Below are 16,311 nucleotides of genomic sequence, written 5' to 3' on the forward strand. Positions count from 1 at the left end.
TGAAGACTAATAAGTGCTTAATTATCATTTTGACATTGATTAACCTTGTCAGTGTAAGACAGCTCAAAATGAAGCAGGAAATGAATAGTGTGTTTCAGACATGGGAAGGAGGAAGGAAGTTAGTTGAGCTTTCTGAAATTTACATGCTAGACACATGTCTCTGTGTAGAAGTAATCCAGTTCCAAATTGGAATTAAATTGCTTTGTATTCATTTTACTTGACTTGGAAAGTTTACAAATCCCATTACCATTACAATTGGGCATTTAGTAAGTGATGTTGGTCTCTAGGAACAGTTTCCTAGAGCAGATTTGCATTTCAGGGTTTCTAAAGTGTGTCTGCACTCTCTGTCTGTGTTCCAATGTCATTCTTAGATAGCATACTGAGGCCAGAGCACTCAGCTAGACGTCTGTGATTGCCAAATCAAGTAGATATTTTAAGCTTCTTAAAAGTGGGGATCAGAAAAGGAATTACTTTACTTGTTTGTCAGCTTCCTTGGACTGTTAAACACAACTGTTTAAAAAGTAACGAGAAAATAAAAACAGTGCTTAAATTAAGTCTAACGTTTGTGCAGGTACTGACTGCCCCATGTCCCTTTCCTCCCCCCAGTGATGGGTGGTTTATTCGGTCTCTTCCTGAGATTGTGATTAAAAAAAACAAAAGTAGGGATCATGCCATCTACCTATTTTATAGCTCTTGGTAGATTAGGCATACAGTCAGTATACACGTAAATGATAATTGAATGGAATGTATAAAATTCACATTTCTCAGTAGTAGGTCCTAGCTCCAAATTTGCAACTAATGTATCTTCAAATGGCTAAAATAGAGACCTAAGAGATGACAATTTTGACTTGATTCTGAGTTCTTGGCATACATGAATTTTTTTTAAGTATTTAAATTTTTTATTTTAATTCTGTAACAATGACATTTTGCTAAGGAAAGAAAAATGTTTCCTCACACAACAGACCTTAAAATAGGCTTTGAGGAAAATATCTTAAAATATATAGAAATTAAAAGATAACAATAGGGCTTCCCTGGTGGCGCAGTGGTTGAGAGTCCGCCTGCCGATGCAGGGGACACGGGTTCGCGCCCCGGTCCGGGAAGATCCCACATGCCGCGGAGCGGCTGGGCCCGTGAGCCATGGCCGCCGAGCCTGCGCGTCCGGAGCCTGTGCTCCGCAACGGGAGAGGTCACAACAGTGAGAGGCCCGCGTACTGAAAAAAAAAGGAAAAAAAAAAAAAGATAACAATAATGAGAGGGCCGGCATACATGATTAATTATGTCCAGACGGACATACTACTTTCCTCTTGGCTCCATTGGGAGCAGCCTCGAAATTCCTCAGACTTCTCACAGGAAAGATGAACAGCCCCATCCTGATCTGATTGTCTGGACCACTGTCATCTGTTGCCCGGCTCTGCTGATGACAGTCCTATTCCTGGTACCCCACTGCTGCTTCTGGTGATGCCACTTTGCAGCCAGTAGAGCTGCCTTCTTCCCCTGCACACCCTCCACCACCACCACCCCCGGTGGGCAGCGTCCTGCACGCCTCCATAGCAGCCTGACTCTAAAGGGCAGGGAAAGAGAGGGAGGGGACGGAGTGAGCGCTGGATGGGACGTGGAGTGGGAAGTGAAGAGTGAATGGCCGTGGGAATTACAAAAGAGGGGCTGCCGGGGAAGGGAGGCATCCTGAAGTTAGATGCAGGAAGTCAGAGGGAGGGAGCAAACATAGGAGGAGAATCCTGGAATGCCACGTCTACTGCAGCCGGTCTTGCCCTGTGGCATTGCTCATCTAAATATGACCAATCATTTTTTAAAAGGTTTCAATCATACCTCCAGGGTGTCCGAGTTAGACATGAATATTTAACATTTTCAGGATTTTCTGTTATGAAAATTGTCCTAAATCTCTTTTTCAGTGTCAGTATTGAAACAAAATTCCCTCATTTTTTCTAGTTCTAAATCCGCCTCCTCCTCTTACCCCTATTTGTTAAAGGCAAATATTCTCATTTAGTACCAAATTTCTTTCTTTTAAGTTGTTTGTGAAGTTTTTCTCTTGAATCTGACTTTGGTGGAGGTTGCTTGTATTTCCTCTTGAGATTCTTATGCTTTTTTCACATCTTTATTCACTACATCATATTTTCTTTCTCATCATAACTACTCTTCCTTGATCTCTTGCATTGTGTTTGTTTGCTTTGTTTCTTGTTTCCACGTTGGTCTTTCTGTCTCTCAGCAAGTTCCATTTGGGTTTTTCTTGAAACAAGTGCTTTGAATAGAAAACCCCTCCTGACTTCTCTCTTGGCCGTTCTAGTCTCTCAGCCCCACTAAGCACCAGGAGACCAGCCCTGCCAGGTTCCCCTGCCCGGGGCACATCCTGCTCACATGTGCCTTGTCAGTTCTTACTGCTTTCCTTGGCCTCCAGACACCACCGTCTCCCTGATCCCTTTGGAGACCAGTGAGGCTGGACACCATGTTCAGGACCTTCTGCCCAAGAAGGATGAGGGCAGGATTTATTCCCTCATGAGGTGAAGAGGTTCCCTGAGGACCCTGCTAGACTCAGGGCCCACGTGTTGTCAGTTCAGGGAAAGGAGGAAATTGAAGAGCTGGGCCAGAGTCTAGTATGGAAGATGATCATGGAGTCCAGGAACTGGCCCTCTCAGGTCCAAAGGCTCACTAGATGGTCTGACAGTTGACTGGCTTTGTCATCACTGTGCAGGGACCTTCTAGTCATGCCAGGTTTGGGCTACATTGTCAAGAAGACCTTCACTGCCAAGTGGAATTTGTTGCTAGGCAGAGTGCTATATGCTGGGGGCACAAGTATGAATAAAGTGGGTTCCCAGCCCTCAAGAATCTCCCACTTTAATGGGAGGAGGCAGAAAATCATTCAGCCAGTATTTACCAAGTGCCTGCTGTGTGCCTGCCCTGTTCCAAATGCTGGCAGTATGTTAGGACAAAACTCGCACACTCGCTTGTTCTGCTGGAATTTATGGTCTAGTGGGGGCAAAGACAGATAGCTAGCCTGAGAACTGAAGGGTAAGTAGGAGTTTGTAAGTCAAGGGCATTGGGAAGGGAGAGATAATTAGAATACACTGTAATAAATGCCATTTAGAGGCCTAGTGGGAGGGCCTGGGAGCTTGCAATTTGGGTGACCAAGAGGCAATGTGTGTAAGAATTCAGCGTTTACAGTAGAACACTTTCGTGTGAGAGGCTGTTCTCTATTAAGGCAACTGATTTTCCTTTTCTGTTTGGAAAGGTGATATGCTTGATCTTTTGAAATGGAGAACCCACCCAGACAAGATCACAGGCTGTCTCTCTAAATTAAAAGAAATTGATGGCTCAGAGATAGTAAAGGTATATGCTATTTTGTTATCCCTCTCTTAGAAATTTATGGGATAAAGAATATTTAGAGGGGAAGGACAGAGGATATTTTATTTATGCTTTTACTTCTTTATCCAACAGTTTCTGCAAGATACACTGGATACCTTGTTTGGAATTTTAGATGAAAATTCCCAAAAATATGGGTCTAAAGTGTTTGATTCTTTGGTGAGTTTAAATTCACTTTAATTATATCTTAATTTTGTCTCTTAATCTTGACTTTCCTAAGACTGTTTATAAATGTGCACATAATAGCATGAGCTTACCTGAAAAGAAACCTTCCCCCTCCCCTCTACCAAAAAAAAAAATCTTGGTTTGTGTTCAGTTTTATAAAGCTCCATTTTTAAATTTTTTTTTTTAGGTTCACATAATAAATTTGCTGCAAGATAGCAAATTTCATCATTTTAAACCTGTAATGGACACTTATATTGAGAGTCATTTTGCTGGGGCACTTGCATACAGGTAAGGCCCTTTATCTTGTAATTGGTTTAGAAGCAGTTTCTTTTGAGCTTTTTAAAGCAGTACCAACTATATAGGAAAATTTAAAAGGGAGTGTAGGAAGAAATGAAGCACAACCACTGAAGTGTCTCTTGAGACAGTTTCTTCCTTTCTCACACACCTTCTTTTAATGGCTGGAACTTATTTTGATTAAAAGGGGGAAACAAAGAACTTCCTGAATTCTATACCCAAAACCTAAAATATAAGGTATTTTCTTCTTGTCTCTATTTCACTTGATATTCTTTAGTCTAAAATATCTGGTTATTTCACTTTGGCTGTCAAGAGCCCCATTTAATCACCACACTCCTTGATGATTCTAGATGTCTTTAAGAAAGAAATATGATGGGAAAACAATCTTTGCCATCATACCATTTTAAAGTCATTTGTTCATTCATCTGTTAATATTTACTGAGTGCCTACTGCATACCAGGCACTATGCTTTGTGCTGATCATATGAAGACCTGGTCCCTGGCTGCAAGCAGTTCAGTCATTGGACTCTACCCTTCGTTACCAGCTGCCATTTTAACTGCTGGTCCTTTCCTGTCAGCTCAGATTATGCAAGCAAGGCTAAAAGTGAATGAATAATGACATGCTTTAGCTGGTTCCTGCCTCCACGTAGCCCAGGTGATAGTTGCCAGAAGGTGACAATGTCCCTCTTTCTGTCCTATCGTGACATCTTCCGGTTTGGGGCCTTGCTTAAATACAGCCCTGAAATGTACCCCAAAGTTCTATCTCCCCATTACACTGTTGTCATTGCTATTCAGCCAAAGTTTTTACCTTATACTTTAAGCACCTATGGGTAGGTACATGCACAATCATCTATTCCCAGAGGTCTGTTTAAAGAGCATGGAATCAGGGTATTGTATAAATGATAGTAGGTAATCAATTAAGCATTTGATCCTGTTCCTTTGGTTATTCCCCACCGTGGCCTGGTAAGATTTATGCCTCTGACGTTTAAATGAATGGAGTCATTTTTGCAAGACTTGACCCTCTGCCAACATGAGTTTTTCAGAGGGTGAAATGTAACAACAGAGATAGTTTTGAAATGTTGGCCCGACTTTGCCCCTTGGCCTAACAATTTGGGCTCTGGAGTGAGGTGGTCACCACCTCCGACTGAGACTGTCATTGGAAGGTAGAGAACGAGGGTGTAATTTCTAAATTTCAGGTTGGCCAGGAAGGCAGCTAATAAGTCCTAATAAGACAAATAAGGCCCGTGGAATTGTCTTGAGCTGTGGGTGGCCAGAAACTCACTGACAGATCATCTTCAAAATAGCACTCCCAGCAGCATCTACCTACTGGCACATCCATGGATTCTCTCCCGACAGAAAAGAGGAGCATTTTAAAAAATTGCTCTGTTTCCTAGAAACCAAGAACTGACCAGTGTTAATGGTCACACAACTGCAATCTTGAGAATTTGGGGGGGTGGAGGTTAATTCAATTTTTGTTTCTTAAAACAATGAGACTTGGGTTTTCTGGAAATTACTAAGGCATACTCTGACGGTAAGCCTCATTCTTCCCACAGGTCAGAGAATTGGCTTGATAACTCCATGGGGGTGTGCTTTGAAATGGGGAGGTATTACCTTCATCCTTCCCCACTCCCCCTTTTGCCTCCAGCCGAATATTTCATCCAACTGTTTACGTAGTCGCTGGGGAGGAAATCCCAATTAGCAGTTGTCCGAGATAGACCTTGACAGTCTCATATTCAGGCACTCCCTTGGCCAGAGTCCTTTTCTCAGATATTTGTGTTCACCCATTGGAAGCACTGCCAGAAACAGCAGGGCCGATGGAATATGTCCAAATTGAAAGGAATCTCACTGGGAGGAAGTGTTGTTTCTCTCTTCAGCTTCAAAAAAGGGGTAGTGATGTTGATATGCAGACTTTGTAAAATTATTACGTTATGACAGTTTGACAGAAAAATGCGAGAACTGTTAGGAAATGAAGCCTCCTCGTGATAAACGTAAGCATTTGATTTGTTGGCATTTAATTGAGAATGAGAGCAATTCTACCTTCTGCACGTCTCCTTGTATTTTAGAGATCTCATCAAAGTGCTCAAGTGGTATGTGGACAGGATCACAGAAGCGGAGAGACAAGAGCACATCCAGGAGGTGTTGAAGGTAATGACACGCTGTCAATAACAGATCACAGTCTAACAGTGCTGTTGCGTGGCGATGCCTAAACGAATTGGTTTCCTCTACACAGACAGTAATTGGTGATGATGTATTACTGACATTCCAATTCAAGGATCTTAATCAGTTTATGGCTACTGCAGAGCTGATGACATTTGAAAGAGACTTTGCCAGGCTTGCCCACTGGAACCTGCCTGGCATTGAATCCTTACTCCTCTGGGCTCTGAACACTTGAAGTCTAGGATTGGCAGGAGGAAGGGAAAAGAAGAGAAGACTGCAGATGGACAGTTAAGCTTAAAAGTTCCTGGCTCTTGCTTCCACCACCCTGACAGAGACCATCTGAGGACCATTTGTCTTAAGAGAGGATAATGGGATGGCTTAGCAGGGATTACAGTGAGGAAACCTGAGGTTTTACTGGGTCTCATGGTTTAACACTGCCCATATCTCTGGGCCCTACGTGCTCAGTGTATATGGAGATGTTGATACCTTACCTGCAAACATGTTTGTAAAGAATATAGATTCTTAAAAGGATTGTCTAGTAACAGCTCTGGCAGTCTTTTGATTTCTGTAATTGAGTATACCCTATTTGATATCAGTAGATAAAAGTAAACAGGTGTACATTTTAAAAAACAAGCATTTTACTCATTATAAATTTGTCATTTGGGGCCAATTGAAGGTAAAATGCAAGTGGCAAGAGTACCTACCAGCAAAGAAAAATAATTTTTGAAAAACAGACCGCTGTCTCTTTGTTGACTAAATTTAAAAAATCACCTGAAGATCAGAAACATTTAATGTTCATACTTCTCAAGAATTATATAGAATTTAAAAATTATCTATACATTTTCTCTCATTAGGCATCAGAGAAAAATGGCTCTTTCCCTACGAGTAAATACTGTTCAAAAATCTCACGGGGCCTTAGTATTTAAGTCAATATTTTATTTGTTCGTTTGTTTTGTTTTTTGTGGTACGCGGGCCTCTCACTGTTGTGGCCTCTCCCGTTGCGGGGCACAGGCTCCGGACGCGCAGGCTCAGCGGCCATGGCTCACGGGCCCAGCCGCTCCGCGGCATGTGGGATCTTCCCGGACCGGGGCACAAACCCGTGTCCCCTGCATCGGCAGGCAGATTCTCAACCACTGTGCCACCAGGGAAGCCCTAAGTCAATATTTTAAAAGTCTAATGTTGTGCTATGGTTTTTGTGCTGTGTCATTGTCAAATAAATACCTTTGGTTTCCTTTGAAACTAATGTTTTAAAATTTTTGTTTTAAGGCCCAGGAATATATTTTTAAGTATATCGTTCAGTCTCGAAGGCTGTTTTCCCTCGCCACCGGCGGACAGAATGAGGAGGAATTTCGCTGCTGCATTCAGGAGCTCTTCATGTCAGTCCGTTTTTTTCTTTCACAAGAAAGCAAAGGGTCTGGAGCATTATCTCAATCACAGGTAATTTTTTTTTCATCTCTGCTGAATAGAGGAAAAATGAGTCCAATTTATTTATTTTTACACAGCCGCATAAGTGAATATTTTCTCCATCAGCAATCTGTAGCTCCAGCTTATATTTGTAGCTTAACTGACTTTGAATAGACTTTTAAAAAGTCGCTCAGCTTCCGAACGCCAGCAGAGCAGAAGTTAGGTTGCCTTTCCTCGGACTGTTCTCGCTCTGAATGGAGAGCCTGTTGGTTTGCATCAGCCTCCATTCCAGTTTCTAGAACACATACTGACAGAGACACCCTGTCACCGTCAGCCAAGGGGAAGGAATTTCGCTCTAGCCAATCTGCTGCAGTTGTTTTCCCCAGGCCTTGTGCTGCTTTTTATTTTAGTTCCCCGACCAGGGATGGAACCCGAGCCCTGGCAGTGAGAGCGCCGAGTCCTAACCACTGGACTACCAGAGAACTCCCTTGTGCTGCATTTTAATCTGTGGACTTGAGACTCATTATATTGGTCTCAGCTAAATTGCGTGCTGTTTTGTCTTATTTAACTTGACGCTAATTGTCCTGGGACTGATCTGCTATGACCAGTGCTGAGCGGTTGCTGCCAAACTTTATGACCAGGAGTAGCTCCCCATGTTTTGTTTAAGAACAGGATCGGGCTTCCCTGGTGGCGCAGTGGTTGAGAGCCCGCCTGCCGATGCAGGGGACACGGGTTCGTGCCCCGGTCCGGGAAGATCCCACATGCCGCGGAGCGGCTGGGCCCGTGAGCCATGGCCGCTGAGCCTGCGCGTCCGGAGCCTGTGCTCTGCAAAGGGAGAGGCCACAACAGAGAGAGGCCCGCGTACCGCAAAAAAAAAAAAGAACAGGATCGATACACTTTCCAAATAGTGTGGCCTTGAACATGTGCAGAGAGATAATTCTGAATATCTTTCTCTACACTTTCTTAATCCTTCTTGTACACGTTTAATTCTAAGAACTTGATTTAATAATTTGTCAGATGGAGAAGCAACCTCTTTATTACCATCCCCTGGAGACTTGAGAATTATAATCACTGAGAGTTGGGATATAAAATGGAAGATTAGGAGACAAAACTAGATCCCTAAGAGTATTGTTGTAATTTGGTATCATTTGACATTTGGAAGGCATTATATATAATGGCAAAACACTAGAAATGTACCAACCCCCCCAATAATAGAGCCATGTTTTTCTGACTGTTTGGGGCTATTCTTGTTACTTTCTTCTTTGCAGAGGTGGACTCATCTTCCATCTGGTTAAGGATACAGGATTTTTTAATGTCATTTTGGCTTCTCTTGTCAATGGTACAATCACTGCACGTTAGGAAACTTGCCAGAAGCCTCAGTGTCAAGTTGCCCACTAACCAGACCCTACTTATCAGCCATTGATATTTGAAAAGGATATTCTAACAGCTTAATATATATTCCTTTAGATCAAAGTTCTCAGAAGTTCACTACCTTTACAAAAGCTATTGAAAAGTTGAGTTTTCATTTTGAGATTTTTCTGAAACGAAACAAAACAAGCCTTAATCAGTTACAGGGATAAAACTTACTTAATCCATAACTGAAAAATATTCTCTTACTTTTAAGAGTAACTTTAAGTCATGGTTTCCTGATGAGATGCCTTTGTAGGGACTCAAGAGATTTTTCTCTTCTTTAAAGTTGGAGAAATATTCTTTTACCTTAATTGTGTTTCCACCAAATCCTAGCAGTCACCCTGAGATGATTTCAGCTGCTGAGGTACAACCACAATATAGAGCAGCCTCCTTTTCTTTGTTTAACATACTCAACTCCAACTGCTCTTGATTCTCTAAGTTCTACTCCTCTATCAAGATAGTAAAACAACTTTAGCACCTTTAAAGAATCATATTTGATTCTTCTTTTTTGGCCCTTAGCTTTTTATCAAGAAATGATATATAAAATGTGTAATAGTTTCTAAATATCTTTGTAAACTCTACTGAAGTCATTCTCTATCGTTTTATGCAGTATCCTATACTTGTAAATTTTGAAATGATAATTTTATTTAGTTTGATGCTAAGAGAAAATTTATACAAAATAATGAAGTCGTTAGTTTTCTTCATTAAGCAATGAGGACTTTGTTCCTTTATGTTTGGGGAGAATGCTAAACACCTCTTCCCATTCCAAGTCCCCCTTTGACCCCACACCTTCTTAGCTCTCTCTTCCAAGAAGGAAGGTGTCACTAATCTGATTGATCCAATAGTTAGGTTTCTGTTGCTGCATAACAAATGACCATCATGGCTTTAGATAACACCCATTTATTAGCTCAAGTTCTGTAGGTTGGAAGGCTTGGTCAGGTCTTGGTCCTACAGCCAAAATCAAGGTGTTGGCTTTGATGGCTTATCTGGAGGCTCTGGGGAGGAATTCACTTTCTAGATCTTTCAGGCTTTTGACGGGAATCACTTTCCTTGTGAGTGAGATTCCCATTTCCATGCTGGCTGTCAGCCAGGGGTGGGAGAAGGAGCTGTGTGCTCTCAGCTTCTAGAGGCCACTTGCATTCCTTGGTGTGTGGCCCCTCCATCCTCGAAGCTAGGCACAGTTTGTCAAATCCTTATCATGCTTCAAGTTTCTGAGTTCCCCCACCATGAGCCAGAGAAAACTTCTGCATGGGAACAGCATCAGGGGACAAAGTTCATGGAGATCATCTTAGAACTCTGCCTACCATGTCCAGAGCCAAGGTTATCCACTGGTCCTTAAAGATTCTTGCCTGAAAGACAAAAACCCAGTTTCCTTGCTCCATTTTTCATTTTTTCCATGTGGGCTACAACTCAGAGCAAATTCCATCTCTTGGAGGTAGAATAGCCGTCCCAGCAATCCTTCAGGTTGGATCAATGGATGGCTGCTCTATAGATCTGGCCATCCTGGTACTAGGATATTCATTTAGTACTCCTAGCCTAAGCCCAGCCTGTTAATGACTCTGTCCTTAGGAGCCCTGCCCTGGGCAGGACTGAAGGCTAAGTCAGCTATATACAGTGGATCTTGGTTTCCCATTCCAAGGACAGGTCTCTACCTTGGAAACCCCAAGAAAAGAGCAATGGCGGAAGGAGCTGAGGCCCAAGACCCTGCCCCAAGTTCCTATTAATTATCTTTTTCTATTTGCCTTGGCTACCAAGAAGGTCAAAACAAAATCATGTTTCCATTTTTATTTTCAGTAAAAAATCTTTAGCTTAGGTACCTATAAAACTGTCTTTCTGCCCTCATCACAACGTCCTTGTTCCTTTATCCTTTTTAATAATTGTATCTTATACTGCAAGCACATTCAAATGCCTTTTTGAAATAAAGAGGTATAAATAAAGAATTGATGGATAAATTAAGGGATTCCTGAGGAAAGTCAACTTAGGTGACTTTAGTGACCAGAAAGCTGGGTTCATTTTATTTTAATTTTTTAAAATTTCATCTGTATGACTCAGCTCTTTGCAGAGTGAAATGAAGGCTATATAAATATAGTCTTTACCAGGGAATATCAGGTTATTAATTTTAAGTACATTCAAGAAAATCTATAATTTTTAAGAGTCAAGGGGAAAACATAGCTGTTGACCCCAGCACCTTAAGCATTCTGATGGTTCTGGCATCAAAAACAGGTCTTGGCTCTTCTACAATTTCTGCTGCTGCTATACAGGTAAATACCAAACTCCATGAATTTGAATTTGATTCTGTGTTTCAATCATCAGCACTTGTAGACTTGACCTACCTTCCCATGGTGTCAGATCTCATTGGTAAACCCACTAGCCCTTGAATCTCATATTAGAAAATGTGCCTCTTCCTTCACCAGGTGTTTGAGGCTGATCGACTTTTCCTTCCACTGCCCTCCTTTTGTGGAATTTTAAAAGGCTGAGTTTGTTTTGATGTACAATCCTAGCCCAGTTTTTATTTATTTTTTTTTCAGAGACTTAATCGTTGCTTTATTTGACTATTCTTAATTCCTGGTACATCACAAATGCAATGACTTTGTTTAAAAATTGATTATTCAATATTTTTAAAATATTTATGATATAAAATGGGGTTAAGTATATTTTATTTTGTTTTCTTTGTTTATCTTTTTAACATCTTTATTGGAGTATAATTGCTTTACATTGTTGTGTGAGTTGCTGCTGTATAACAAAGTAAATCAGCTTACATATATCCCCATATCCCCTCCCTCTTTCATCTCCTTCACACCCTCCCTATCCCACCACTCCAGGTGGTCACAAAGCACTGAGCTAATCTCCCTGGGCTATGCGGCTGCTTCCCATTAGCCATCTGTTTTACATTTGGTAGTGTGTATATGTCCATGCTACTCTCTCACTTCGTCCCAGATTACCCTTCCCTCTCCCCGTGTCCTCAAATCCATTCTCTACGACTGCTTCTTTATTCCTGTCCTGCCCCTAGGTTCTTCAGAACCATTTTTTTTCTTTGAGATTCCATATATATGTGTTAGCATATGGTATTTGTTTTTCTCTTCCTGACTTACTTCACTCTATGACACACTCTAGGTCCATCCACCTCACTACAAATAACTCACTTTCGTTTCTTTTTATGGCTGAGTAATATTCCATTGTATATATGTGCCACATCTTCTTTATCCATTCATCTGTCGATGGACACTTAGGTTGCTTCCATGTCCTGGCTATTGTAAATAGAGATGCAATGAACACTGTGGTACATGACTCTTTTTGATTTATGGTTTTCTGAGGGTATATGCCCACCAGTAGTGGGATTGCTGGGTCATATGGTAGCTCTGTTTTTAGTTATTTAAGGAACCTCCATACTGTTCTCCATAGTGGCTGTATCAATTTACATTCCCACCAACAGAGCAAGAGGGTTCCCTTTTCTCCACACCCTCTCCAGCATTTATTGTTGATAGATTTTTTGATGGTGACCATTCTGACTGGTGTAAAGTGATACCTCATTTTAGTTTTGATTTGCATTTCTCTAATGATTAGTGATGTTGAGCATCCTTTCACGTGTTTGTTGGCAATCTGTATATCTTCTTTGGAACAATGTCTATTTAGGTCTTCTGCCTATTTTTGATTGGGTTGTTTGTGTTTTTGATATTAGCTGCATGAGCTGCTTGTATATTTTGGAGATTAATCCTTTGTCAGCTGCTTCGTTTGAAAATATTTTCTCCCATTCTGAGGGTGGTCTTTTCGTCTTGTTTATGATTTCCATTGCAGTGCAAAAGCTTTTAAGTTTCATTAGGTCACATTTGTTTATTTTTTTTGTAATTTCCATTTCTCTAGGAGGTGGGTCAAAAAGGATCTTGCTGTGATTTATGTCATAGAGTGTTCTGCCTGTATTTTCCTCTAAGAATTTTATATATAGTGTCTGACCTTACATTTAGGTCTTTAATCCATTTTGAGTTTATTATTGTGTATGGTGTTAGGGAGTGTTCTAATTTCATTCTTTTACATGTAGCTGTCCAGTTTTCCCAACACCACTTTTTTTTTTTTTTTGCGGTATGCGGGCCTCTCACTGCTGTGGCCTCTCCCACTGTGGAGCACAGGAGCCGGACGCGCAGGCTCAGCCGCCATGGCTCACAGGCCCAGCCGCTCTGTGGCATGCAGACCGTCCCAGACCAGGGCACAAACCTGCATCCCCTGCACCGGCAGGCAGACTCCCAACCACGGCGCCACCAGGGAAGCCCCCCAACACCACTTATTGAAGAGGCTGTCTTTTCTCCATTGTATATTCTCGCTTCCTTTACCAAAGATAAGGTGACTATATGTGCGTGGGTTTTTTGTTTTTGTTCTTTTTTAGCATCTTTATTGGAGAATAACTGCTTTACAGTGATGTGCGTGGGTTTATCTCTGGTCTTTCTATCCTGTTCCATTGATCTATATTGCTGTTTCTATGCCAATACTATATGTCTTGATTACTGTAGCTTTATAGTATAGTCTGAAGTCAGGAAGCCTGATTCCTCCAGCTCCATTTTTCTTTCTCAAGATCGCTTTGGCTCTTCGGGGTCTTTTGTGTTTCCATACAAATTGTGAAGTTTTTTGTTCTAGTTCTGTGAAAAATGTCATTGGTAGTTTGACAGCATTACATTGAATCTGTAGATTGCTTTGGGTAGTATAGTCATTTTCACAGTGTTGATTCTTCCTATCCAAGAACATGGTATATCTCTCCATCTATTTGTATCATCTTTAATTTCTTTCATCAGTGTCTTATAGTTTTCTGCATATAGGTCTTTTGTCTCCTTAGGTAGGTTTATTCCTAGGTATTTTATTCTTTTTTTTGCAGTGGTAAATTGGAGTGTTTCCTTAATTTCTCTTTCAGATTTTTCATCATTAGTGTATAGGAGTGCAAAAGATTGCTGTGCATTTATTTTGTATCCTGCTACTTTACCAAATTCATTGATTAGCTCTAGTAGTTTTCTGGTAGCATCTTTAGGATTCTCTATGTATAGTATCATGTCATCTGCAAACAGTGACAGTTTTACGTCTTCTTTTCCCGATTTGGATTCCTTTTATTTCTTGTTCTTCTCTGATTGCTGTGGTTAAAACTTCCAAAAGTATGTTGAATAATAGTGGTGAGAGTCAGCAACCTTGTCTTGTTCCTGATCTTAGTGGGAAATGGTTTCCGTTTTTCATCATTGAGGACGATGTTGGCTGTGGGTTGTCATATATGGCCTTTATTTTGTTGAGATAAGTTCCTTCTATGCCTACTTTCTGGAGAGTTTTTATCATACATGGGTATTGAATTTTGTCAAAAGCTTTTTCTGCATCTATTGAGATGATCATATGGTTTTTAACCTTCAATTTAAGATGGTGTATCACATTGATTGATTTGCGTGTATTGAAGAATCCTTGCATTCCTGGGATAAACCCCATTTGATCATGGTGTATGATCCTTTTAATGTGCTGCTGGATTCTGTTTGCTAGTATTTTGTTGAGGATTTTTGCATCTCTGTTCATCAATGATATTGGCCTGTAGTTTTCTTTTTTTGTGACATCTTTTTCTGGTTTTGGTATCAGGGTGATGGTGGCCTCATGGAATGAGTTTGGGAGTGTTCCTCCCTCTGCTATATTTTGGAAGAGTTTGAGAAGGATAGGTGTTAGCTCTTCTCTAAATGTTTGTTAGAATTCACCTGTGAATCCATCAAGTCTGGGGCTTTTGTTTTTTGGAAGATTTTTAATCACAGTTTCAGTTTCAGTGCTTGTGATTGGTCTGAATTTTCTTTTTTCTTTTTTTTTTTTTTTTGTGGTACGTGGGCCTCTCACTGTTGTGGCCCCGGACGCACAGGCTCAGCGGCCATGGCTCACGGGCTCAGCCGCTCCACGGCATGTGGGATCTTCCCGGACCGGGGCACAAACCCATGTCCCCTGCATCAGCAGGCGAACTCTCAACCACTGCACCACCAGGGAAGCCCTGTATATTTTCTATTTCTTCCTGGTTCAGTCTCCAAATGTTTTGCTTTTCTAAGAATTTGTCCATTTCTTCCAGGTTGTCCATTTTATTGGCATATAGTTGCTTGTAGTAGTCTCTTAGGATGCTTTGTATTTCTGCGGTTTCTATTGTAACCTCTCCTTTTTCATTTCTAATTTTATTGATTTGAGTCCTCTCCCTATTTTTCTTGATCAATCTAATGGCTTATCAATTTTATTTTTCTCAAAGAACCAGTTTTTAGTTTTATTGATCCTTGCTATTGTTTTCTTTGTTTCTGTTTCATTTATTTCTGCTCTGATCTTTATGATTTCTTTCCTTCTGCTAACTTTGGGTTTTGTTTGTTCTTCTTTCTCTAGTTCCTTTTGGTGTACGATTAGATTGTTTATTTGAAATTTTTCTTGTTTCTTGAAGTAGGCTTGTATAGCTATAAACTTCCCTCTTAGAACTATTTTTGCTGCATCACATAGGTTTTGGATCATCATGTTTTCACTGTCATTTGTCTCTAGGTATTTTTTGATTTCCTCTTTGATTTCTTCAGTGATCTCTTAGTTATTTAGTAGTGTATTGTTTAGCCTCCATGTGTTTGTATCCTTTACAGTTTTTTTTCCTGTAATTGATATCTAGTCTCATAACATTGTAGTCAGAAAAGATACTTGATATGATTTCAATTTTCTTAAATTTATCAAGGCTTGATTTCTGACCCAAGATATGATCTATCCTGAAGAACATTCCATGAACACTTGAGAAGAAAGTGTATTCTGTTGTTTTTGGATGGAATGTCCTATATATATCAATTAAGTCATCTTGTTTAATGTATCATTTAAAGCTTGTGTTTCTTTCTTTATTTTCTTTTTGGTTGATCAGTCCATTGGTGGAAGTGGGTGTTAAAGTCCTGTACTATTATTGTGTTACTTTCGATTTCCCCTTTTATGACTGTTAGCATTTGCCTTATGTATTGAGGTGCTCCTATGTTGGGTACATAAATATTTACAATTGTTATATCTTCTTCTTGGATTGATTCTATTTTAAAGTCTATTTTGTCTGATATGAGAATTGCTACTCCAACTTTCTTTTGATTTCCATTTGCACGGAATATCTTTTTCCATCCCCTCACTTTCAGTCTGTATGTGTCCCAGGACTGAAGTGGGTCTCTTGTAGACAGCGTATGTACGGGTCTTGTTTTTGTATCCATTCAGCCAGTAGATGTCTTTTGGTTGGAGCATTTAATCCATTTATATTTAATGTAGTTATCGATATATATGTTCCTATTACCATTTTCTTAATTGTTTTGGGTTTGTTATTATAGGTCTTTTCCTTCTTTTGTGTTTTCTGCCTAGAGAAGTTCCTTTAACATCTGTTGTAAAGCTGGTTTGGTGGTGCTGAATTCTCTTAGCTTTTGCTTGTCTGTAAAGATTTTAATTTCTCTGTTGAATCTGAATGAGATCCTTGCTGGGTAGAGTAATCTTGGTAATCTGGGTTGTAGGTTTTTCCCTTTCATCA

At 40.5% G+C, this 16,311-nt stretch overlaps 1 protein-coding gene across 4 annotated transcripts in view; it reads left to right on the forward strand.

Moving 5' to 3' along the window:
* DOCK4 (dedicator of cytokinesis 4) overlaps nt 1-16,311 on the forward strand; it is a 484,849-nt gene that overhangs the window by 340,309 nt on the left and 128,229 nt on the right. For 3 of the 4 annotated variants that reach the window (XM_067042314.1, XM_059074580.2, XM_067042315.1), the window contains exons 18-22: nt 3,245-3,342; nt 3,451-3,534; nt 3,728-3,828; nt 5,897-5,978; nt 7,257-7,427. In XM_067042314.1, coding sequence (XP_066898415.1) covers nt 3,245-3,342; nt 3,451-3,534; nt 3,728-3,828; nt 5,897-5,978; nt 7,257-7,427 — 536 coding nt within the window. The remainder of the gene's footprint in view (nt 1-3,244; nt 3,343-3,450; nt 3,535-3,727; nt 3,829-5,896; nt 5,979-7,256; nt 7,428-16,311) is intronic. The other variant, XM_067042316.1, reaches the window with a different exon arrangement.

The sequence above is a fragment of the Kogia breviceps genome, chromosome 9, assembly GCF_026419965.1.
Source record: "Kogia breviceps isolate mKogBre1 chromosome 9, mKogBre1 haplotype 1, whole genome shotgun sequence".
NCBI lineage: Eukaryota > Metazoa > Chordata > Mammalia > Artiodactyla > Physeteridae > Kogia > Kogia breviceps.